Source organism: Lissotriton vulgaris, chromosome 2_1, assembly GCF_964263255.1.
Source record: "Lissotriton vulgaris chromosome 2_1, aLisVul1.2, whole genome shotgun sequence".
Classification (NCBI taxonomy): Eukaryota; Metazoa; Chordata; class Amphibia; order Caudata; family Salamandridae; genus Lissotriton; species Lissotriton vulgaris.
Genome location: NC_141687.1, coordinates 1,702,052,460 through 1,702,076,782, shown reverse-complemented (window position 1 = coordinate 1,702,076,782; position 24,323 = coordinate 1,702,052,460). Strand labels below are relative to the sequence as shown.

General features: G+C 46.2%; 1 protein-coding gene across 3 annotated transcripts in view; it reads left to right on the top strand.

Moving 5' to 3' along the window:
- KDM1A (lysine demethylase 1A) overlaps positions 1-24,323 on the top strand; it is a 1,339,130-nt gene that overhangs the window by 558,366 nt on the left and 756,441 nt on the right. For all 3 annotated transcript variants that reach the window (XM_086957680.1, XM_086957681.1, XM_086957679.1), the window contains exons 10-11: positions 9,178-9,268; positions 21,717-21,851. In XM_086957680.1, the coding sequence (XP_086813806.1) occupies positions 9,178-9,268; positions 21,717-21,851 (226 nt within the window). The remainder of the gene's footprint in view (positions 1-9,177; positions 9,269-21,716; positions 21,852-24,323) is intronic.

Below are 24,323 nucleotides of genomic sequence, written 5' to 3'. Positions count from 1 at the left end.
CTACAGGTCTGGCGTGTTAAGCTTTCAAAAAGAACTGAAAGTAAAAGGGACCTGCAGTGCATTCTGGGATACTGTGAAGTTCTGGAAAGTTCTCTTAAAGGCACAGTATCCTGTTTTGAGCCACATAATGGCAGCCTATGGGGCTTGTCTGTCCATGTCCTCCTCTCTATCATTCCAGAGGGTTTTTGCTGCTAAGGCAAGGGAAATCTGGACAGGCTTTGCTGTTTGTGGATTTTTTGGTGGAATTTCTAGTTGAAGTACTGGACAGTGTAGCCTGGTCATAGGCTGCATTATCTGTCTTTAAATTCTCTCTTAAGTGTCTGTGCAGTTCTGCATTTTTTCGACAATTTAAGAGATTATTTTTGATTGCTCCGGGGTCCACGCACATGGGCGGGACTATTCACTAGATTATGACTATAACAGAGTTACCCCTACTACAGAACTGGAGTTACAGGACAGAAACTACTCCTTCACCTCTCCTAATGTGTGCGGCTCACCATCTTTCCTTGAGAAAGCTCCGTAGATATGTTTGTGGCGTGGTCCTGCCGCGAGTTACGCACCTCCAGGCAAAGAGCGCCAACAACTGCCTGCATTTGGACCACATTGTGACTTCTGCGAAAGCAAATTAGGGCAGTGGCAGCCGCCAGGGACCAGACCTTTGAACTGGCCCCCAGCAAACTCCGAGATAGAATGCACTGGGATTAGGAGAATGCAGGAACAAACATTTAACATTCACGCATCACCCACCAAAAGGAAAAAATTGTCGGACTAACAGGCAAACTACAGAGACCAGCGTGCCTCATTTACTTCACCCATCGTGGCGCCCACCAGGGGGCAAACATTTACATCAAGCCACTCGTGACGCCCACCAGGGGGAAAACATCTAGTAATGAGGCATTGGAACTGTATGCCGTTTAGCCACTCAGATGCTTCTGGCTTCCTTTGAGAAAGGTCTATGCAGACCAAAATGCATAAGGATACCGCCAGTGCTTTGCAGATTGAAATAAAAGACTTTCACCTTTCCTAATGTGTGCGGCTCAGCGTCTTTCCTTGAGAAAGCTCAGTTGAGATATATATTCGTTCACTGAAAAAAACATAGGTTTCAGCCACGTTATAGTTAGGAATTAGCATTTAAAAAACCTTAGAAATTTACTGAAAAAACATAGGTTGCACACATGTTATAGTTAGCATGACATTTCACTCATACAAAACCATTGAAATTCCTCTGTTATAGTTAGTTCAGCTAACTATATCTTGCGCGCCGGCAATGCCCTGCTGATGACGTCACGTATTACATCACTCATGACATGGTCAGTGACATCACTCATGACATCTCAAATGACATCACTGATGACATCATCCTTGTGAAAGAGTGGCAGATCTCCTCTCAGCGTAATATAACCCTTGATACACACATTCAAAAATAGAAACTAAAATTTTCGAGAAAATAGAGATACCAATACCAGTTACAACAACCTATTCCGTAATTGCACCATCTACATACACATCCACTCATTCACCAACAGTTCTATATAGTCACTCATACATATCCTCACTCATCATATGTACTCATACACCTATACATAATGTTACACACCGACACTCATCCATAGTTACTCACACACATACTCACACATGCAAATGAACTATCAAACCTCCATTTATTTGCATATACAGCTATACACACACCACTACACTTACTTTTACAGAAACGTACACATACTTACTCACTTAAACAATCACTTATAGAAGCACATACTTATTTATACAGGAACTCGTCCAATCTCTCACTCTCACATATAATCACTTATATACATCAATACTTACACATACTAGATTAAAACATATGTAGTTACTCATAAAGATACTATTGAGACAGTCATTCACTCACTAACACACCCATACACACACTCATCTACCCATACAGCTCTGCACACATGCTGTCTTCAAAACACATACAAACAGTTAGTCACTCATTCATGCATCTATACGCTAAGTAATATCCCCCACCGAACCATACAGACACTCATACTGATACTCAAAAAATAAACTAATAACCCATATAGACACTCATGTAGCTACTCACCAACCTATGCAGCCACTTATAGACAAAGTGAGACACTGATACAGATATTTACATATTTAAACATTACTCGCTAATACATGTATTCACTAAGATACACTTAATAAGTCAGTTATGCAATCATTTTTACAAAAAAAAACATTCAGACATTTATTTACCCATTTATTCTTCCATCGACCTTTAGATATATATATACAAAAAATATTTATTTTTCAGAAAGACACCCATTCACTGGATGATGTCATCAGTGATGTCACTGACCATGTCATTTTTTTTTGTAAACATATTTTATTGAGTTTTATTCCACAACCAAATGCATTGGTACATGAATATTGTAGCCCCCCCCCCCCATTGTTGATAAACAGGCATAACTCCCCAATGTCGTTCCATTAAGTAGGATTCCAGTACAACAGTTCTTGAGATTACAGGAATGACTAGACATTACCAACTCAACCTTATCATTGCCATGACCAACTATGCCACATGCTATACCAACAACTAAACTATCGAATACCCCCCTCCTCCCCTTCCCATCGACCCCCTCCGCCCCCGTCACCGATGTGCGCTCAGTTTAAGATATATGTAGATGTGAGGTCAAGGAAAATAGCAGATCAGGATGCTCCATCGTGGGACTGCGACTACTCCTGTGCCCCCGCGACTCCTGGTTTCCCTTCCTTATCGGTTGTATTGGTAATCAATGACTAAACCAACTCCTCCCAAGCTTTCGCCACTTCCAGTGCCTTTTCTTTCTTCTGTCGGATCGCGAGCTGATAGCGAATCGCACTCACTACTAGCCCACTTAAGTAACCCCCCCTACCATCTTTTACCACTGGGTCCTTCTTTAGATTTCCAGCGCATCGTCAGTTCCCTTTTTGCTAATATTAGGCCCAAATACACAAACTTACTAGTCACCTTCGTCTTGGGTGTGTGAGGAAACCAATGTAGGATGCAGGTCGCCATATCGAAGGCCAATAGGCGTTCTGTAATTAGGTTTAAAAGATCACCCACCTCAACCCAATAAGTCCCCCGAGCCGGGCATCTCCATACCATATGCTCCAAGTCTGCTCCCACTTCAGTACATCGAGGACACATCACATTGTCAGCATTATAATGTTCTATGATCTTACCCGGTGTCAAATAGGCTCCATGTAGAATAAAGAAATGCACCAGTTGGAACCGGGCATTTCTAGCTTCCTTCCATGCCCTACGCTGTATGTTCCCCCATGTTTCCTCCGGTAGAGGTTTACCAATGCTCTCTTCCCATTTTAGTCGCAGATCGTCCAGAGGGAGCATCCTCGAGTACAAGCATGTAACTGCCTTGAAAGTACCACCCGCCATCATCACATACTGACATGCCATTGTAGTTTTAGGTTCGTTCAATCCCCCTTTCCAATGTTTCTGTATTGCACGCGTTAGGGCCGCATGTATCAAGAAGCCTCCCCTGGGGAGATCAAACCTCCCCTGTAGCACCTGATAAGTCAACAGCTCCCCATCTTCATATAGGTCCCCCAGTACTTGGATCCCTGCCTGTTCCCAGTCCCTCAGCGATGACCAATCTCCTCCATGTGGCAGTGCTGTCAACATGCCCAGCGGCATCTCGGGCTCATAGGGGTGCTGCACACCCGCTCTCCGCTGTGACCTATTCCAGCACAACCTCAGGGTGTTCTCCTCCAATGTGAGGTCTCTGAGGTCCAACTTCTGCTGCAATGCTATAAAGGACAGGACATGTCTCTGGATTCCTCCTCCTCCTCTAGCAGAATCAGGTCCCCTAAACTCCAATGCCACCGCCTGCGTAAGGACCTGTAGTTGCGCTGCTATATAGTACAATTCGAGATCAGGCCCTGCAAGGCCACCCTCTGCTCTTGGTCTCATCAAGGTCTTGAGGGCCACCCTACGTCTCCCTGATCCCGAAATGAATCCCACCATCATGGACTTCAAAGTGGCGAACACCGAGCATGGCACCCAAATAGGCAGTGTTCTAAAAAGGTACAGCAGCCGGGGGAGAGACACCATCTTTAGTAACGCTATCCTCCCCATCACGGAAAGTGGGAGGGCACCCCAAAACACCATACTCCCCTTTAGGACCCGTTGGCATCTCCCTACATTCCCCTCCAGCATGTCACTGACGCCACGATAAATGTGAACTCCCAGGTACGCTAAGCAAGACGGTTCCCACCTCACAGCCCGAGACCCCCCTTCTTGGCCGCACCGGGAACAGACATGTCTTAGACCAATTAACCTGTAGTCCCGAAACCGCCCCAAAGCCGGACAGCAGTCGTGCCGCTCCTGATAAAGCCCCGCCCGTGTCCACCAAATACATGAGCAAATCGTCAGCGTATAGGGAAATGTGTTTCTGATCCCCTCTAAAGGGTCGGCCCTCATACCATCGTCCTAAGCGAGCTCGCTCCGCCAGCGGTTCTATTGCCAAAGCAAATAACGGGGAAAATGGGCAACCCTGTTGCGTCCCACGTGCTACCTCATACCTGGGGGAAATCATTTGTCCCACCTTAACTCGTGCCACTGCTGCGGAATATAACACCTTCGTCCATTTCACAAACTCCTCGCCCAACCTAAAACGGCTCAACGTTTTATATAAATATGGCCATTCTAGGCTATCAAAGGCCTTCTCTATGTCTACCGAAAGCATCGCCGCCCCTGGTGAGCCGTCACAAGCTTCCCCCAGGACCCTCATCAGTCGTCGGACATTGGTAGCAGTATTCCTGGTAGGGATGAACCCAGCCTGGTCCACATGCACCAGGCTCATCATATGCTGAATCAGACGCGAGGCCAGGATCCTACTAAGGCCCCCTTCCCACCTGTTAAAAGCCCCGGGGTGGTGGTCCCTGGGGCTGGGGGTTCTGTCACGGACCCCCCAATTTAAATATTATTCCCCCGGGAGGTGGCGGGCCCCGGGGCGTGTGGCGGGGCTTCAGCCCCCCCACACAGGTTTTTTTTTATTTATAAAAACGAAGCCACGGGGTGGCGGTCCCCGGGGCTGCGGGGGCCGTGACCCCCTGTATACTTAATAATAAAGCCCCAGGGGGTGGCGGTCCCCGGGGCTCGGGGGGCCTTAGAGGCCCCACATCGTTCCTATGCTAGCGGTTCCTCGGGCTGCGGGGGGGCCCTGAGCCCTCCGCATACTTTACAATAAAGTCCCGGGGGTGGGGGTCCGCGGGGCTCGGGGCCTGAGAGGCCCCCCATCATTCATGTGCAAGCCCCGGGGGTGGCGGTCCCCCGGGCTGCGGGGGGGCCGTGAGCCCACCTGCAAATATAATTACTTTGCCCTGGGGGGTGGCGGTTCCTGGGGCAGTGTGGGGGGGATTGGGGCCCCCCCCCACTTTTTTTTTTTATTAATCCCATGGGATTTGGTCCCCCGTGGGCTAATTGCAATAAAAATCAGACCAGGGTTTTAAAAAAAAAAAAAAATTCACGCGGTACGCTTACCTACGCGTATCCCGCAATTTTTTTTGGATTTTTTTTGAGGGGTGGACTTGAAGGTCCTTGTGGGACCCCCTAAGCAGGCCTGGGCGGTCGAGGTGTTTCTACCCTGGCCCCTTTGCGTGTTTTCCATGTTTGTTTCACTGCTTTCTTGTGCCTGGGTTCTCCAACACTCCCTGGTTTTAAGTGTTGACAGAAAATTTGCATAAAGCTCGTGATCGGGAAGGTACAGTACAGTGTACAGTACAGAGTAGGGTACTTCATCTATAGATATATCTATGATTTTACTTTTGATTTTCTCAGCAACTACTGAACGGATTTACACCATTTAACAAAAAAGGGTAATCTGCAATTCGAATTCTACCTTTTTGCCAAATTTGGTGTAATTCCTTTCAGCCGTTCGGGCTGTAGCCCTGGCTAAAGGTCCTATGGAAAATTGCATGGGGAAAACACGTTTTGGGACACCCTTTTTTCTCGGTCCCCGCTTCACGAATCACCCCCAAACTTTCAGGGAAGGAGCGGAGCAGGCCATTTTCTTGGAGAATTTCGGGTGTATTCATCGACCGACGCCACAGTTATTCCAAATAGAATGTTGCGGATTAGGTCCGAACTATAACTACCTACTGGTGACCGCCAGTAGGATATATATATATATATATATATCCATGAACAAAGATGCAGTAAAGTACGCTCTCAGGAATCAAAACTCAGTCCAGAAGTACAATGAAACCTTGGTTTTGATCACACAGTGTGATTAAAACCAAGGTTTCATTGTACTTCTGGACTGAGTTTTGATTCCTGAGAGCGTACTTTACTGCATCTTTGTTCATGGATATTTAATTTCCGGTTGCTTCGCCGGAGTGTACGCCACTTGTCCACGGGTCACCACGTTGCAGCAGGAGCAGCTCTGTGTTAAATATATATATATATATATATATATATATATATATGTACACCCCCCACCTGATCATTATGCCCTTGGGACACATTACTTTCTAAAAAAAATTAATGGGGAGGGGGCTGTGTGTCGTCCCCCCACCCGAACCCCCCCCCCCCCACACCCCCCCCATCCTCCTTCCTCCGAGCCTCTATAGGTCTTGGGGTCCCAAGGCATTTTATTCTTTTAATTAAAGGGGATGTGGCTCACGAGACCCCCCTACCTGGACCTCCTTAGCCTCTGGAACCCCATAGCCTAGGGCCGTACGTGTCAGTTAAAAGGGGTGGGCGGGGGGGCGCAGCCCGCTCGTGAACTTTTTAAGGCACTGTTAACCCAATCCCCAGGACATACATGTATGTTTAAAAGTCACACAATAATGGAAAGATAATAGTGGCCCTACTCTGAGCTACAACATGCTAGACTGGTGGCCAACTAGTTCAGTAATAGTAACTGCGTACAATAGTTCTCGTAGGGAGGTGTTGCAAAGTCAGAAGAAATCTTAATAATCCTACCGTTCTCATAGATTAACTTTATTGTGATTTATTTTCTCAATTATTATCTTAACATTCATAAATACAGATAAACAACCTGTATCATTGTTGTATCTGATTAACAGCCATCATTGTGTTAATTTGGTCATAGATATCAAGTTTTAATAAAAGATACCTCATATCCTCTTCATGTATACACACCCTATGTTATGGCAACGTAAATTATCAGTTCTATAGTCCGTACAGTTAAATGGCTCAACTAACTATCATAATGGTCGGTCTCGAACCCTGGTGGGCCTCTTAAGCCTCTGGGCCTCGGTGCTACTGCACCTGCTGCAGAAATCGAAGCTTCGCGCGCGCGTGTGTATGTATGTGCAGGATGCCCGGTTTTACTACTGCTCCTTCACGTGTGCTTGTTTCGCTCCCTAAATGAACGTTCTGAATATGAGATTCATTAGCTTACAGCATATGTTTGTGTGCACGTGCTGTGCGTTCAAATGGACGTCGCAGGTTTGGTTTCTCTCTGCGGAAGTCCCGGCCTTCCAAATTTTGGGGTCGACGGAATGAGTACCATTGAGAAGAGTAAACCTGTTCAGCTGTTATTTGCAACAACAGCGCATATCGCAGCAAATACTGTATTAATGTAATTTATTTATTTGATCACGAATCTACATTTTCACCTTAAAATGAAGCAGTGACAGGGTGACAAGAGTCTTAGGAGGCTGCCTGGCAAGGGCAAACGTCTCTCTGCAATTAACTCGTCCGCAGGGCCAGGGCAACCCTCGGTGCTGTAGCAAGTGCAGTGACGCCGAGTCCCATGGGGTGAGTGGGCCACCCTTATTATGACTCTTATTTGACTAGGGGGCAGAGAAGCCCGTTTTCCTCGGCATTAGTGTTGCCTATGAGACCATTGCTGCCTCATTGCCCCTCTGCTACAAATAAACAAAACAAGAAACATCAGCCAGCGAATCCTCAAGGAAACCCTAAGATGAGGCATCAGGCCCCAGAAGCAAGCAGCGAAGTAATCGTGAACGGGTAACATAGCGCCTGCTGCTAGCCTCGCGGCTTCGAAGCACTGTAAATAACAGGTGAATTGAAGCTCCTTTTATCGATATCCTAACAATGAAAGCTGTGTCTGCCCCACCCACAGAGATTTAGGCGTGACTTGTAGTTCACACACGGATCTTTGCAGCAAGTGCATTCACACACAGCTACCTTGGATTTCCAGTAGTTACCTGGAGTTTACTATGTAAATGTTTTACATTTCGCGCCCCCAACCCCTTCAAAAAAGAATCTTCGCCGCCCTAGATAATTACTCTGAAGACCTCAGCAAAATATAGGTTCCAAGAAGAGCCAGTAAGATGGGGGCCTCCCACATTGTTTGTGTTTGGGGTCACTCGGCGGATATCAGCCTCTTCAGTACGTAGCGTTTGCTGCCACCCCCAAAGGATTCATGTTATCAACCCTGAAAGGATAAAACCCCGAGCCACAAGAGCGTTGATGCTGTGGTCTACAGGTTGCGCACACAGTAAAACCATCGACAAGGCCCACTGATCTGTCTCCGGGAGCGGTCATTCTGGTTAACTCACTGTAACGTGTATGTGATCATTTCTATGATAGGGAAACAGCACGTTGACTCTGGGGAATCGTGTGTGCTGAGATTAATTACGAGTATTATTTTTATTATTATTATTATTTTGGCACTGAAAACATGGATAATAATGATACTACAATGCAACAGGTCTCGCATATGTGGAAGTTTGAGCTATTAGCATTTGCAGTGCCATTTGCTCAAACTCTCCTAAATGCGAGACCTATTGCATTGCAAATGCTTGTTCTGGTTTTGAGTCATGATATACAGCTTTGCAGACGTGATTGCTCAACATGTAGCCCAGAATGGTGGAGTTTCTTCTGTAGTGAAGGTTTCCTTAATCATTGCACAAGCGGAAACAGTTTTCATTAGCTAGATCCAATAGCAAATGTTGCCTTATTTAAACAGTTTGTTATAATTGATTAGCCCATTTCAATATATCACAGGTTTATTTCTTCCTTACAAATTGTTTTTTTTGGTTCTTGGTGAGTTGCTTTTTTCGCAAATATAAAGTTATGTCAATAATAAACTCCTCTTACTGACAGAACGCTTTTTATCAAAATATTTTATGTAGAACAAAGCCAGTGTTGCCTTGGTAATAATCCCGAGTATGGTCTGTTTTTAAATATTTTCATAGGTTACAGGAGAAGCATGTGAAAGATGAGCAAATAGAGCATTGGAAGAAAATTGTAAAAACTCAAGAGGACTTAAAGGAGGTTCTCAATAAGGTATGTCACTTCATCTTGCAATCTGTAATCTGAATATTTAAGGATAATTCTCATACAAGTTGTTATATCAAGTTATTATAATGGGCCATTATTGGATTAACCATAATAAAAATTAAGACATTTGCCATTACAGTAACAACATAACAATCAATGACCCGACTTTCCAGAATAAAAATCAACCACTACTTGTATTTCGCCACATCGTCATTTGAGACCTCACCAAGAAGTGGTCTGGGTGTTTCGAGTTATGAATTTTCTGGACTGTGTGGCCCATTGGCCACATCTGATCATTCCAGCCTGTAGAGGTATGTATGTAATGCGGGCCCCATATGCCTAGCAGTGTCCCTAAGCCAATCTTGGAGTTTGGGCTTCTGATCTTTCAGCTAGGTCACTACAATCCGCAGTTTGGCCAGCATCAGCACTCAGGCAGTCAAGTACTCATATTCCATGAGAATTTTGGCAACATATCCAGTAGTTAGACTCTGGGTTCATTCCTAATGGTAACTAGTATGATATTAAAGATGGTTTTGAGCACCTTATTGCAGACGTAGTTGACTCATGGACAGTGTCAAACCAAATGGTAAAAGTCAACAGGAGTACACTAGCATCTGCAGCACGGTCAGTATTTGGGTGTGGGGGGGAGAAGGGGGGGGGGCGGGCAGGCAGGCTTCTGTAGGATGGCTGGGGTCTGATACATCAGTGTGAACAACTTGAATTATATAAGCTTCAGCATTTGTTGCCTAATGTAATGCCAAGTCCATCTCCCATGTGGCACGAGCCAGGAGTGGTGTGATGGCAACAGCAGAATTAAAAAGTGTATAGATTTTGGATACCCATCTACAGTTTGTAGTTCTCTGGCTCGTGCTAATAGGAGACATGAATTTTTGAGATTCTCCAGGAAATTTGCAAACGGAGGATTGCAAAATGTGTCTTAGTCAGTGGTAAACTAATATTTCTTTTGGTAATATAGTTTGCCCCGAGCTAATTTGCTCCAAGGCCAGAAATTTCCCATCCAGAACGAGGTGTCCTATTTGAGTGTAGGCATAGCCCCAAAGACCTTCCTATCCAGCCTTTTCTCCATCAAAGGAAGTGTAGGATTATCTAGGCGTGGCAGAGCAAGGGAACACTGCTCACTGAGCTCGGCTTTCCAACATGTCTCCTGCGCCATGCATTCTATTGTGAAAAGCAGAGTGTTGGGTAAACAATCTCCCCCTTCAAGAAGAGACCGTAATAGTTGGTAAGAATTATACTTTTGCACTTGGAAACAGAAAACTATATCTGATAGACTTCTGGCTGCAATTTCTTACCTTTGAATTTCCCAGGCATCAGACTGAATCTGGACTCTTTGGCGTGAGCAGTACCCCTGCATGCCGTGGAGTGACCCTGTCTGGCTCCGCGTGGCATCATTGGCTCGTTGTGACATAGTCGGCCCCTATAAAGGGGCCACCCAGATGCGCGGCGTCAGTTCTTTTCTTTCCGTGCCAGTTAGCATTGATCCAGCGAAGAGCTACCCCTCTCTATCTTTTTAACAGACTTTTTTCATCATTTTGTCAAGAGATTTTTTTTCTTGTGTTTTGAGGGATGACCTCTAGACTGGTAAGTTTCAAGATGTGTGATACCTGCCATTGCACCATATTGGTAACCAACCCCCATCTTGTTTGCTTGTGGTGTCTCGAGCACGACCACAACTCGGATGTCATGCTCTGACTGCTGGCCATAGCGCTGAAGGCCTTGCGGGAACGGTCATTGAAGTTCCATTTGTCCTGGCAGTCGACACAGTCCAGCGTGACTCCTCAAAGGTCCCAGTTCCAATCGAGGAAGGGCACGTTGCAGAACCGCTTCAGGAGCCCCAAGTCCTCTTCTTTGCTGGACACTCGGGGAAGAGGCATAAGAAAAATATGCCTAATCTGTTTTCCGTTGACCAGACGGCTGAAGAGCCTCGATGCTCCAGGCACGGTTCTGTGGAATCGTTTCTAGGTCCTACCCAGTGCCTCCCCCATTTCCGTAAGCCTTAGCAACCCCAGCTTAGATAAAAAAGTTTTATAGGCCATGCACTGCTTATTTGAGCAGGCCGACCTCTCCGGTACGCCTTTGGGCCCTGCGGGGTCTGAGCCGGCCCAATCTGACTACACGCCAACAGGTCTGACCTCCGCGCCAGTGAGATCTCATGGATCCAATTCTGGATCAGAGTTTGCGCTGATTGCGCCAATGGGACATTCCCCGGCGCCAGCCCCGAAGTCGATGCTCCTGGTGCTGCAAGAGCCACTTGTGGCCACAGCCCCTTTCTGATACCTGATGACTCTGGGTCAGATCGGCATTGGTTGACGTCTACTCCGGAGCGAACAGAGCCCAGAGGTTCTACATATTTGCTTGTTTATTTTGAAGTGGTTTTGGGCACATTAGAAGAATTAAAGGGGTCTCTAGACCCTTTGGAACACCAGTTGGATGCTCCTTGCGAACAACTGGACTGGTATGAGAAGCTTGGAGAGGCCGGTGAACTGGACACATCTCCAGATTTTGGTATGCTGTCTCTGCCTAGTGTGGCTATGGAGGAGGGATCATCTTATGCTATGGTGGGGAGGAAAGCAGGGGAGGTCCTGGACCTGGAGTTGCTCCCAGTGCAAGTCAAGACTAATCTCTTGACCGAAGTGCTTTAGACTGGGGCGTCCTCATTTGAACCCCTTTTGCCCTTTATTGAAACACTGATAGGTGTCCTTGGCACGCGGTGCACGCCTAGCACAGGGGCTCGTGTGAACAGTACAATAGCACACCCGGCTCTGGGTGAGCCAAGTGTCCTCAGCCAACACCCCACTACTGAGAGTTTGGTAGTTCAGATTTCCACATCACGTGACTCTTTTCCCTCCAGCTCCTCCGGGCAGGAAATCTAAGAGGCTAGCTGCTCTTGGGAAGCAGATGTTTTCTTCCACCAGTCTTGCAATGAGGTTGGTGAACATGGCATGCTTATTGGGCAATTTCTCGCATACCGTTTGGGAAATGATTGAGCAAGGGCTGCCACTGGTCCTGGAGGAGGCTGGGCCGTGCTCTCTCAGGCAGTGAAAGAGAGATGCAGCAAAGTTCACCATTGGGAGTGGGTTAGATACGACTCACTTGCTGGGTAGAGAGGTTTCGTGGACGGTTGCCTTAAGGTGCCATGCCTGAATGAGAACATCTGGCTTCTTGGATGATGTTCAAGCTAATCTCATGGACATGCCTTTTGATGGGACTTTTCCCTTTTAGAGAAGGCATCCTCTGCATTGGAGCTTTTCAAAGAATCTGGCACTAAGGCCAGATCCTTTTGGCCTCTCTGTAACACCTAACTGTCTTTCACACCTTTCATGGCAATGGGAGGCGCTTCAGTCGCATCAGCCATACCCCAATCAGCGTCCTGCACAGACTCCCGCAATACATTCTGACCTTGTTGGAATGGTAGCCAGAAGTCATTTGCCACCCAGCCGATGCACCTCTAAGCATTCCTAGTTTTGTTCTGCAAGACCATGCCAGTCCAGTTGGAGGGAGAATTCAACATCTACTCCTCTGCTGGCAGGTCCATAACATCGGACAAATGGGTCTTGCAGATCATTCAGGATGGCAATTCTGTTCCCTATTCTGTCTTTTCCTCCCCCTTTACTGCGAACTCAAGAACTGCTGGAGGCGGATAATCCATTATTAATCGGAGAGGAAGTTACACCTCTCCTGGCTCTCTAATGCTCCTGTTTCAGAAGTAGGAAGTGGTTGCTACTGCTGCTGCTTTCTGATACCAAAGAAGGACAAAGGTCTAGGTCCTATTCTGGTCCTCCGTGTCATCAATCTCTTCCTCAAAAAAGGAGAAATTCACGTTGTCTCAGGTCTTGTCTGTCTTAGATCAAGGGGGCTGGCTGGTAGTAGTGGACTTGCAGGATGCATATTTTCACATCCCCATCCTGCCGGCCCACAGACATTACCTGCGGTTTGAGGTAGGCTTCGAGCACTTTTGACCTTACCAGCACCCATTGGGTGTTCACCAAAGTGATGGTGGTGGTTGCAGCTCATCTGTGTAGGTTAGGGGTGTCAGTCTTCACCTACCTTGATGATTAGCTGTTGAAGGCGTCTTTGCCCCAAGCTGTCGTCTCCCATCTCTACACCACGTTGAACCTCCTGCATTCACTGGGGTTCTCTATGAACATGCAGAAGTCACACCTCACTCCTTTTCAGATGCTCCCTTTCATCTGAGCTCTTCTGGACACCATGCAGGTTCATGCTTATCCTCCCGGACAACGAGTCCAGGATATTAAGGTAATTATACAATTGTTTCGGATCCTTACCTGGATTGCTGTGAGAATGACTGAGGCTGCTGGGACTCATGGCCTCCTACATCCTGTTGGTAAATGATGCCATATGGCACATGCTGGCACAGCAGTGGGACCTGAAGTTTCAGTGGGCAGGGCATCAAGCAAATCTCTCCAACATGGTTCAGATCTCGGAGGGAACTGTAAAGGACCTACAGTGGTGGTTAACAAACTGCGATTGGGTCAGAGGCAGACCCCTCTCTCTTTCCCAACCAGATCTCACAGTAGTGATACATCACTCCTGGAATGGAGCGGCCACCATATGGCAGATGTGGAGATAAGGGGACGGTTTTCTCCGGCGGAGTTGGGGCTCCATATCAACTTGTTGGAACTTCGGGCAAGCCAGCTAGCTTTGAATGAGTTTCTTCCCTCTTTGAAGAAGAAGTTGGTACAAGTGTCTACAGACAACACCACTGCCATGTGGCACTGCAACAAGCAGGACTGGGTGGGGTAATGGACCCTTTGTCAAGAGGCCATGTGTCTCTGGACATGGCTGGAATAGCAGGGCAAGGCCCTGGTGGTTTAACACCTGGCAGGTTCTTTGAATCCCAGAATGGACAAACTCAGTCGTTGGTGTCTCCAGTGAGAGGTAGCACAAGGTCTCTTTCAGCAGTGAGGAGAGCCCTGGTTAGATCTGTTCGCCCCCGAAGAGAGCGTACCATGTCAGCAGTATTGCTCGCTGGCGTTTCCAAGGTAGCAATTCCTTGGCAACGCTTTCCATCGTGAATGGAGCTAAGGCCTCCTGCACTTCTGCCCAGATTTTTCAAGAAGATCAAAAGTGCCCGGGCCCAAGTCATCCTTGTGGCTCCGGACTCGGCATGGAGAGTCTGGTACCTTCGAATGAGCAGCAGTCCTCCAATCAGACTGCCCCTTCGGGAGGATCTTGTGTCACAGCAGCAGGGAAGGGTCCTCCACCTGAATCTGTCAACTTTCCTCCTCCTTGCAGAGAGATGGAGCAGCAACAGTTGTTGGCTTTCGACCTTCTTCCTGAATTGACTAGTATATGCTACTAAGGTACCATGGGCACAGGTACACCAGGGGTCTCCCATGGGCTGCAGCATGTTTTCTCCCAACCATGGAAGTCTACTTAAACGCTGACTACTGGCCTGCCATTGTAGCCTGTGTGGTTTGGTGCTCGCACCTCTCACGGCAGGTATGTTTCCTTATATCTGAGGTCACTGCGCTTAAAGCTATAAATCACCCCTATGGTAGGCCCTTCAGTCCTGAGGTCAGGTGCTTAGCTATAAGTGTGAGGGTGCCCCTGCATGAGCAGGGCACCCCATTGAAACCTCAGAGTCAATTCTCCTGGCTTTGTAATTGCGGTCAGCCAGTATATAGTGGAGTGGTGTTTAAAGGACTGGGAGAGGCAAGTGGCTTGGACACTTCCCCTGAAACAGAAATAGTTGTCCCTGGAGGGTATTCCACCACTGGAAGTCACTTCCTACCATACATTTATAAGGAAGGCAGCAGAAATGTTGGATTTGCCCCTTCCTGCTAGGGAACTTTAGTCTCATTTGCTGACTGGGGTGGTGCACTCTTCATTGTGGTCTTCAGAAACTTGGTTACCTTTTAATGAGGCTTTAGCCAAGCCAGATCTGAATGTAGGCCAGTAGCTAGAAGGTACAAGCAGGCTCCAGGAGCTATGCTCTTTTTATTTTCTCATCCTTTACCTCAGAGTTTGGTTGCTCAGGGTTAGTGTTAGAGGTAGACTCCTGAATCCTTTCCTTCTTCAGCAGAAGGTAGACGACTGCTCCATCCTTTTGGATTCTCTAAGAAGGGGTTTTCATTGGACAGCATGGCGCTGAATTCCACAAACCCAACCTGCCTTTTAGGTCGCTACATATATTTTTTTGTTGGATTTTAAGACATCTATTTCAAAACTGCTTGAGGCTCATGGGCACTTTTCTGAACTTTTGAATGATGGTCAGGCTGCAGTCTGTCGGGTTATACAATCTGGGTCGGATACTGCCGATTTGGTGGCTAGATCAATGGGTACTTCGATCACTACCAGAAGGCATACATGGATAAGAGGATTCTGGATTCTCTCTGGATGTACAGAATGCCCTGATGGATTTGCCATTTGATGGGGCTCGACGGAGTAGCAACAGCTCGTTCTTTGGGTCTTCTTGGGCTTAGACTGGACTGCAAACAATTTAAGATGTTCCGGGGTTTTACTAAAAGCATTTCTTTGGGTGAAAGCAACGGTAAAGGTAACTCAGTAAGCACTGGGAGAAAATCAACAAAGCAATTACACCACAAAAGTAGAAATTCTTGCGCTCTTCTTCCAGTGGTCTACCGTCTAGGCCACAAGAGATCCGAAAATATGAAGATTAGTGGAAGGAGCGTAGTATTCACAAAACATCTTCAGTGCAATACTGTAGTCCAAAGTTTTATTATTCGAAAATTAATCCAACATCAGATCAATTTCCAACAGAACAAGTGTCCAATTTAAAATATACATTCCAGTACAAAATTCCATCAGATTCAATACTTCTTGGTCCACAAAGATATAACCACTTAGAACAGCACCGCGCTTGTGCTGGAAAAGGAAGTCTGTATGGTGTCAATCAACTTGCAGGATGCGGACCTTCACATCCTGTTCTGCAGTCGCACAGGAAGTATCTCTGCTTCATGGTGGTCTGAACACTATCAGTTTGTGGTCTTCCTGTTTGATCTTACTTCTGCACCTCAACTCTGCAAGAAGGTGATGGCAGTAGTTGCAGCTCATCTTAGAAGGTTGGGAATATCAGTATTCCTAAATGTCACCTAGAGCCCTTCCTGCACACCCTGTTTAGCTATTATAGGGGCACTACTGGACCTACAATGAGTCAAGCCTTTTCTCCTCCGCAGAGGATTCTGGACATTCAGGCTATGGTTCCGTTGGTTAAGAATAAAGCAATAGTTCCAGTCCTGAAGGTCTTGTGCCTGTTAGCCTCCTGCAATCGGTTGGTCAACCATGCACGCTGGCACATGAGATTCCTCCAGTGGTGCCTCTACAGCCAGTGATTTCAACAGAACGGGCATATCCATACGTATGTCAAGATCTCCAAAGACACTGCAATGGATCTTTAATGGTGTTGTGTTTCTGCCAATCTATCTCAAGGGAAGCCGTTTAACCAACCTACTTCTGTGTCCATAGTTCTAATGGATGCCTCCACCCTAGATTGAGGACCTTTTCTGGGGGTGTGGAGATGAAAGGGCTTTAGTCACTACAGAAACAGTTGTCATATCAGTCTGTTGAAATTACACTCTATACTTCAGGCTCTCATGGCCTTTCTCCCTTCCATTCGTGGTCAGTCAGTAAAAGTCTTAACAGACAATACTACTGCGATGTGGTACATCAACAAGCAAGGGGGAGTAGGGTTGTATCCTCTCTGCAGACAAGCTCTACGACTCTGGTCTTGTATCCGGATCATCGGATTTGTGTGGTTGCAAATCACTTGGCCGGAGTTCTTAACGTGCATGCAGACATTCTCCATCAGCATTTTCAGCCGACCACGTGTGTCATCTCCGTTTGGTAGTGGTTCTACACATTTTTCAGTTATGGGGGATTCCTAAGATAGACCTTTTTGCCACTCAAGAAAATGTGTACTGCCAGTCATTCTGCAGCCTCCAGTATCTGGTGCAGGGGACATTGGGGGATGCGTTTTAATTGGGGTAGTGCTCCACTCTGTTTTGCACGTTCCCTCCCCCATACCCTTTTTTCTTTGAGTGTTAAAGGTTCCCCTCGAGTGAGCTCAAGTAATATTAATGGCCCTGGATTTGCAGCAAATGTTCTGGTACACAGACCTCCTTCACCTCTCCTTGTGCCCTCCGCTCTGTTTTCCTCTCAGGGCAGATCTGCTCTTGCAGTCGAGGGACGGGTTCTAAATCCCCCACCTCCAGATCCTGCACTTACATGCCTGGAGATTGAATGGGACAGCCTTAGTTCATTTTCTCGCCCCTCCGATGTGGTGGATATTGTTTTATCATCTAGGAGGTACTCCACTAAAACTGTATGCTAGCAGGTGGTCTATTAAGTGGTGTAATGATAATTCTATAGATCCTTAAAATGCCTATTTGTCGGCTATTTTACATTTTGATCTTTCTTTGGCGCAACAAGGGTGTGCAGCTGCAATAGTTAAGGGATATTTGTCTTCCCTTTCAGCGTTTTGATGTTTACCAGCTCAACATTGTCTATTTAGGTCTCTTATAGTTTTAAAGTTTATTAAGGGACTTTAAAATAAATACCTACGCTCCCACTCCTTTCATTATGCCTCAGTGGGATCTTAATTTAGTTCTTACTTATCTAATGTGTTCTCCATTCAAGCCTTTGCACAGTTTTCCCTTAAGATTTCTTAATTACTTTTTCCTTGTTGCAATAGCGTCTGCTAGACAGGTTAGTTAGCTACAGGCCTTACAAATTAAGTCTCCCTTCCCCACTTTCTTTACTGATAAGTTGGTTCTGAGAACAAGGGCTACTTTCCTACAGAAAGTGATTACTCCATTCCATTACGTTCACTCCATCACCCTTCCCACTTTCTATCCTCCTCCACATCTAAAGAGGAGGAAAAATTCCATTGATTGAATCCCAAAAGTACCTTCAGTTTTTACATGGTCCGGACATGTGATTTCAGGCTAGATGACCAGCTTTTTGTGGAATATGTTGGCAAAATGAAAGGAAAGGCAGTTCACCAAAAGATTTTTTCAAAATGGATCATCCTTTGTATTAAGATGTGCTATGCCATGACACAAAAAAGGACCTCCCGGAGATATGTGTGCACCCTCTACGAAAGCAAAATCTGCTTTAGCTAGAGGAGTCCTTGTGGTAGATATTTGTAAGGCAGCAACTTGGGCCTCCCTTCACACTGTTGCAAAATACTATTGTTTAGCCTCCGCAGTGAGAAGGGATGGTCACTTTGCTTGTAAAACTTTGCAGCATTTTTTGGTATAGGCAGACCTACACCTACCTTTGAGTGTGGGTCTGCTTGGGTACTCTATTCAAAATGGGAGGTATCCACAGGTAGATGTAGCCATCGATAGAACAATGTACTTATCTTCGGTAATACTTTTTCTAGTAGATACAGTATCTACCTGCAGATTCCTCACCGACCCTCCCGCCTCCCTTTTGCTCATCTGCATATGCCAAAAAGACATCTGTGTGTTTTACATGTATGACTTTTCATATGTAATTCTTTAAGAGCTTAGAATATGTAATTGCATTTATGATGTTAGTTTCAAACGACACGTTGAAAGTATGCCGACGGGGCTTCTCATGGCTCCAGTGCCGCGTGCGGAGCCTTGTGGATTCAGACGCATGTGTCAATGTGGGAAAGCTAGTGAGAAAGCTTCTGTGAAATGCTGGCGCATAGGATATTAAAAAGGTGAGGAATGTGAAGGTAGATACTGTCTACCAGAAAAAGCATTACGCCCTCTGTGTTGGAAAAACAATCTATGGAGCCACCAGGTCCTGGGACTCAAAAATACTTTTTTTTCGAAGAAAACAAGTTGTACTCATCCAAGCCAAACACCAGATGCTGGAATTATGCACAATATGTTAATCTACAGCACTACTTGTCACAAACTGGGATTGGAAACTTGCCTTTCTCATATTGGAGTATAAAATAAAACCATTGTCCTCTGGGTTGTCTGTCACCCAAATCAGTATGGACAATAGCAAATGCAGCTTTGAGAAGAAATTCTTTGTGAGGGGGATGGGATGGGGTTGATATTTAAACAATGGCTTTTCTACCTGCCTATGACACTGGCAACACTATTTAGTGTTCTATATGCTTAGCAATGATTTCCAAAATGCTGACATAGCTGTCTCGCAAGACCCTTTCTTTAGCTTTTTGAATGTGAATGCTAAGCTTAGCATACTAAATCGTTTTAAACACCATGTAAGATATTGATTTCATCGCCACAAACAGTGGTTAAATTGTGAAAAAATAAGTGCTGGGGATCTCGTCAGGAGGCAGCTTACACTAGCCCATTGCTCCTTTTAGCGCTGCCTAGCACAGAACTAACTACTGACCATGACACCCTAAAGGGGGGTGAGCGCATAACTGCCAGAGCTGCTGACTTTGGACTTGGGAAACCAGGTTCCAGCCTTGGCGTAGGCTCAACATCCTGTGGGTTGTGTGCAATTCACTTAATCTCCCTGTGCCTACAAAAAATGAATGTGTCCTTAACTGGTGCTTATGACTGGTGTTGATGATTAAGTGTTTGTGCTAAGCACCAGAAACCATCGGCTCAAATTAAGCACTGGCCACAAATATTCCACCAGCACAGTTATTTTGGAGTTAGGATTTTTAACAAAGAGTTTAGAAGTGAGAACATTTATTTTTAATTTATGTTTAATCTTGCTGTGAATAAAATAAGTTGTTCTGCATTCACTGTTATCATTATTTTCACTGTCAGCAGTTATTCTTTATTGTTCTGCTGGGAGGAGAGTGACCCTGGGAAGCTACAAAGTTGTGATAACCCATCAGGTACATAAAAGCAGTTATAGTTGAGGTAGCGGAGCCCTTCTCCCTTTCCATGCCTCTCTTCAGTGATAACATATTTTTGAAAGTTAAGTGTCCTTTTACAAGCATGAAACATGGAAGACAGCCAAGTATTTCATTATATGAGTGTCCTGGCCCCCAACTTTCAGTCTAACACAGTTGGACATACTTATTTATTTGTACTAATATCCTTCAAACCTCTTTTTGTTGTCGAACTGCATATGTTTTACTTTGACCTACTGTTTACCTCAGTGATATTAGTGTTCACACATGATAGACATGTGTGACCTGCTGTTCATATGTTTAAACCCCAGAGGGCCCAACCAAGCCATTCATTTGTTTCATGGTGGATATATTGTTAAATTGTGCAATAGTCATACCTATAATGAACCCGATTAACCCTCAAAATAACTCTCCCTTAAAGTATTATAGACAATTCCCCTCCCCCGGCCCCCTCCCTCCCCTTCCTGCCAATTGACTGTCAATTCGTTTGCTCTCCCAGTAGTGTTCTCTTGGTTGGACTGTAGGTAATCTATGTTTGCTCTGACTTCTCTGTGGCTATGTTATGGCTTATGTTTTTGAACTACACTAGTTTCTTCTTGTATGATTCAACAGGTTGAGCTTACCAGTCTGGTTGAAAAATACTAATAGTTAGATTGTCAATATCTTGCAATAGGCTCAAATCCCACCAATTGCCCACTATTGGTTGGCTTTAGTATCACTCATTTGCTGCTTCTTATTCAGTAGTTTGCCTTGTCCATCATTTGTGTCCCTTACCTGGAGCATAGCCTCTATGTTTGCCCTGCACTTCTCACTTTTAGGGACTTACCTTTTATGTTTGCTAAAGCCCTCCCAGAGTGAATCTGTTTTCTTGACTCCCTTGTATGCTTCCCTCCATAATCTATTGTTCTCTCTTATCTGTGTGCTCCTTCTTCCCTTCTATTTTGCTAATTCTCAAGTGTGCTTCTCCCCACTCCTGTTTTACCATCCCTCTTGTGGTGCCTACCCTCCCCACCTGCGTATACATTGCCTGCGCAGTTCAATTTTTAAAATTAATTATTTTTAAAAATGATCAAAAAAAGGCATTTTCTCGCTAATTTTACCGAACCGTTTTTGGAATTATATCTTTACATTCTTAAGCAGAAAGTATCCGGAGCAGAGGAGCCAAAATGATGCATGTTGACTAAACAATTACGTGTGATATGAGTTTTTCTGTATACTCAGAGGACTGAGGGTCAGATACCGCTGACTTAGTTCTAGTTTGCTTACTATCACCCTTGAAGAAAGACTATAAGGGGACAGAGTCGAAAGAAATTAAAAATAGTTTGTACATTAAAGGTGGTATATTTCTTGAAGAGATTACCAGAATGGGTTAGTGGAGAATATAGTAGCATCTGAATCCAGATTGATGGGGGGCAGACAGGACCCTTCATGGTAGCTGAGTGAATGAAAAGTCAGGAACCATGTACATTGTTTCATTGTTGCAAATTGTAGAATAAATGGTCTAGATGGCATACAATAGATTGTAAAGTTGTTTTCCATGCACTTTTCTGTACATGCAGGGACTGCTCATTCTTTCTGTGACCGATGGATACAAATTACATTTTAATTAAACTCCGAAAACATTTTATTTTCTAGATGGTTAATTTAAAAGAAAAGGTTAAAGAGCTTCACCAGCAGTATAAGGAGGCATCCGAGGTTAAACCACCACGTGATATCACTGCCGAATTCTTGGTAAAAAGTAAACACCGAGATCTAACAGCACTGTGCAAGGTAAACCATAAACTCTCTCCTTTCCAGCAAACTCAAATCTTCCTGCTTTATGTAGTTCAGCCAACTAATTCTTCATTTTGAAATGTCAAATATTTGCATTTATCAAATGTATTTCGAGTTATATATGCCAAGACATTCTCTTTTCCACGTTTAATAGTTACAACAATGTTTTATTATAATTTTACTGCATGCAGTTTATTCCATGTGGTCAAAAGAATGTGTTTGTGAGCCTACTAAATATAATATGTTAGAGAATGACGGCTTAGAATTCGAGACACCTTACTCCAGTTTCTAACTTTACAAGCTCTGATCGCGGACATACACAACAGCTTCAGCACTCAACCGACGCACGCCACGACCAAACCCCCGCCCCCCACCACCACCCTCCGCGCCTGGACTCCGATCAGCACCGAAGACACCATCCGCACGATGAACTCCATCCACTCCGGATCTCCGACCGACCCCTGCCCTCACCACGTCTCAACAAGGCCGACGCTATCATCGCACCCCACCTGCGGGACATCATCAACACCTCCTTCGACACCGCTACCTTCCCGGAGAGCTGGAAGCACGCCGAACTCAGCGCCCTACTCAAGAAGCCAGCAGCCGACCCCACCGACCTCAAGAACTACCGCCCCATCTCGCTGCTCCCGTTTCCTGCAAAAGTCATCGAGAAGACCTTCAACAAGCAGCTGGCCGCGTTCCTCGAGACGAACGGATCCCTCGACCCCTCGCAGTCTGGCTTCCGGGCAAACCACAGCACCGAGACTGCCCTGATCGCAGCCACCGATGACATCCGAGCACTGCTCGACAACGGAGAAACAGCGGCCCTCATCCTCTTAGACCTCTCCGCGGCCTTCGACACTGTCTGCCACCGTACCCTAGTACAGCACCTCAGCAACGTCGGAGTTCAGGAGAAGGCACTGGAGTGGATCATCTCCTTCCTCGCCGGAAGGACACAGAGTCCGCCTCCCTCCGTTCAGATCGGAAGCCACCGAAGTCATCTGCGGCGTCCCTCAAGGCTCCTCGCTCAGCCCAACCCTCTTCAACGTCTACATGGGCCCCCTCGCAGACATCACACGCCAGCACAACCTCAACCTCAACATCATCTCCTACGCCGACGACACCCAGCTGATCCTCTCCCTCACCAACGACCCCGCCACCGCCAGAGACAACCTACACGAAGGGATGAAAGAGGTAGCCGAATGGATGAAGAACAGCCGCCTGAAACTGAACTCGGACAAGACGGAAGTCCTCATCCTGGGATCCTCACCCTCCGCCTGGGACGACTCCTGGTGGCCCCCCGCCCTGGGCAGCACACCCCAACCAACAGACCACGCACGCAACCTGGGCTTCATCCTGGACTCCTCCTTCTCCATGACTAGACAAGTCAACGCCGTCTCCTCGTCGTGCTTCAACATCCTGCGCATGCTACGTAAGATCTTCCGGTGGATCCCCACCGAGACCAGGAAGACCGTCACCCAGGCCCTCGTCACCAGCCGTCTGGACTACGGCAACTCATTCTACGCCGGAACCACCGCCAAGCTCCAGAAGAGACTCCAGCGGATCCAGAACGCTTCAGCACTTCTCATCCTGGACATTCCCCGTCGCAGCCACATCTCCGGACACCTGAGAGACCTGCACTGGCTCCCGGTCAACAAGAGAATCACCTTCCGACTCCTCACCCACGCACACAAAGCCCTACACAACCAAGGCCCGGGATACCTCAACAGCCGCCTCAACTTCTACGCTCCCAAACGCTAGCTTCGATCGACCGGCCACGCCCTCGCCGCCGTCCCTCGCATCCGAAGAGCCACCACAGGAGGACGGTCCTTCTCCTACCTCGCCGCCAAGACATGGAACTCCCTCCCGACCCACCTCCGCCTGACGCAGGACCACCTCGCCTTCAGGAAGCAACTCAAGACCTGGCTGTTCGAGCAGTAGCGGACCCCCCTCCCCTAGCGCCTTGAGACCCTTTGGGTGTGTAGTGCGCTATATAAATGCTGTGATTGATTGATTGATTGAAAGAGTAAACCGGCTATTAAGATTATGAATAAGAACTCTCAAACCTTCCTCAAGTTGCCCATTTCAGAGAGAAGTAACCTTCCATGAATAGTGAGATGTAAGAAATTCAGTCTGAGTGGTGTAATTTGCCAGTCCCAGTTACATAGATGATGTATCAATGTACCAGGAAAAAACCCTGCCAATCAGATAAGAAGCACTCTTCTTCAGACTTTCAAACTAGCATCTCCTGGCATGTTTTTTATTGCGAGTTAAAGAAAATAAGAATTACTGTAGACCAAATTCCACCTCCCTCTTTGTTAGGAATCTGGCAAATTCTAGATCCCTGATAGCAGTTTGTTTTTGTATTTTTTGTATAACTGTTAATTACATGGGATTTAAATGCTATATTTGTGGGGTTTTTAAGTGCTCCTTTATCGTACCTTTCTCCCATTCTCAGCTTGTGGGTGT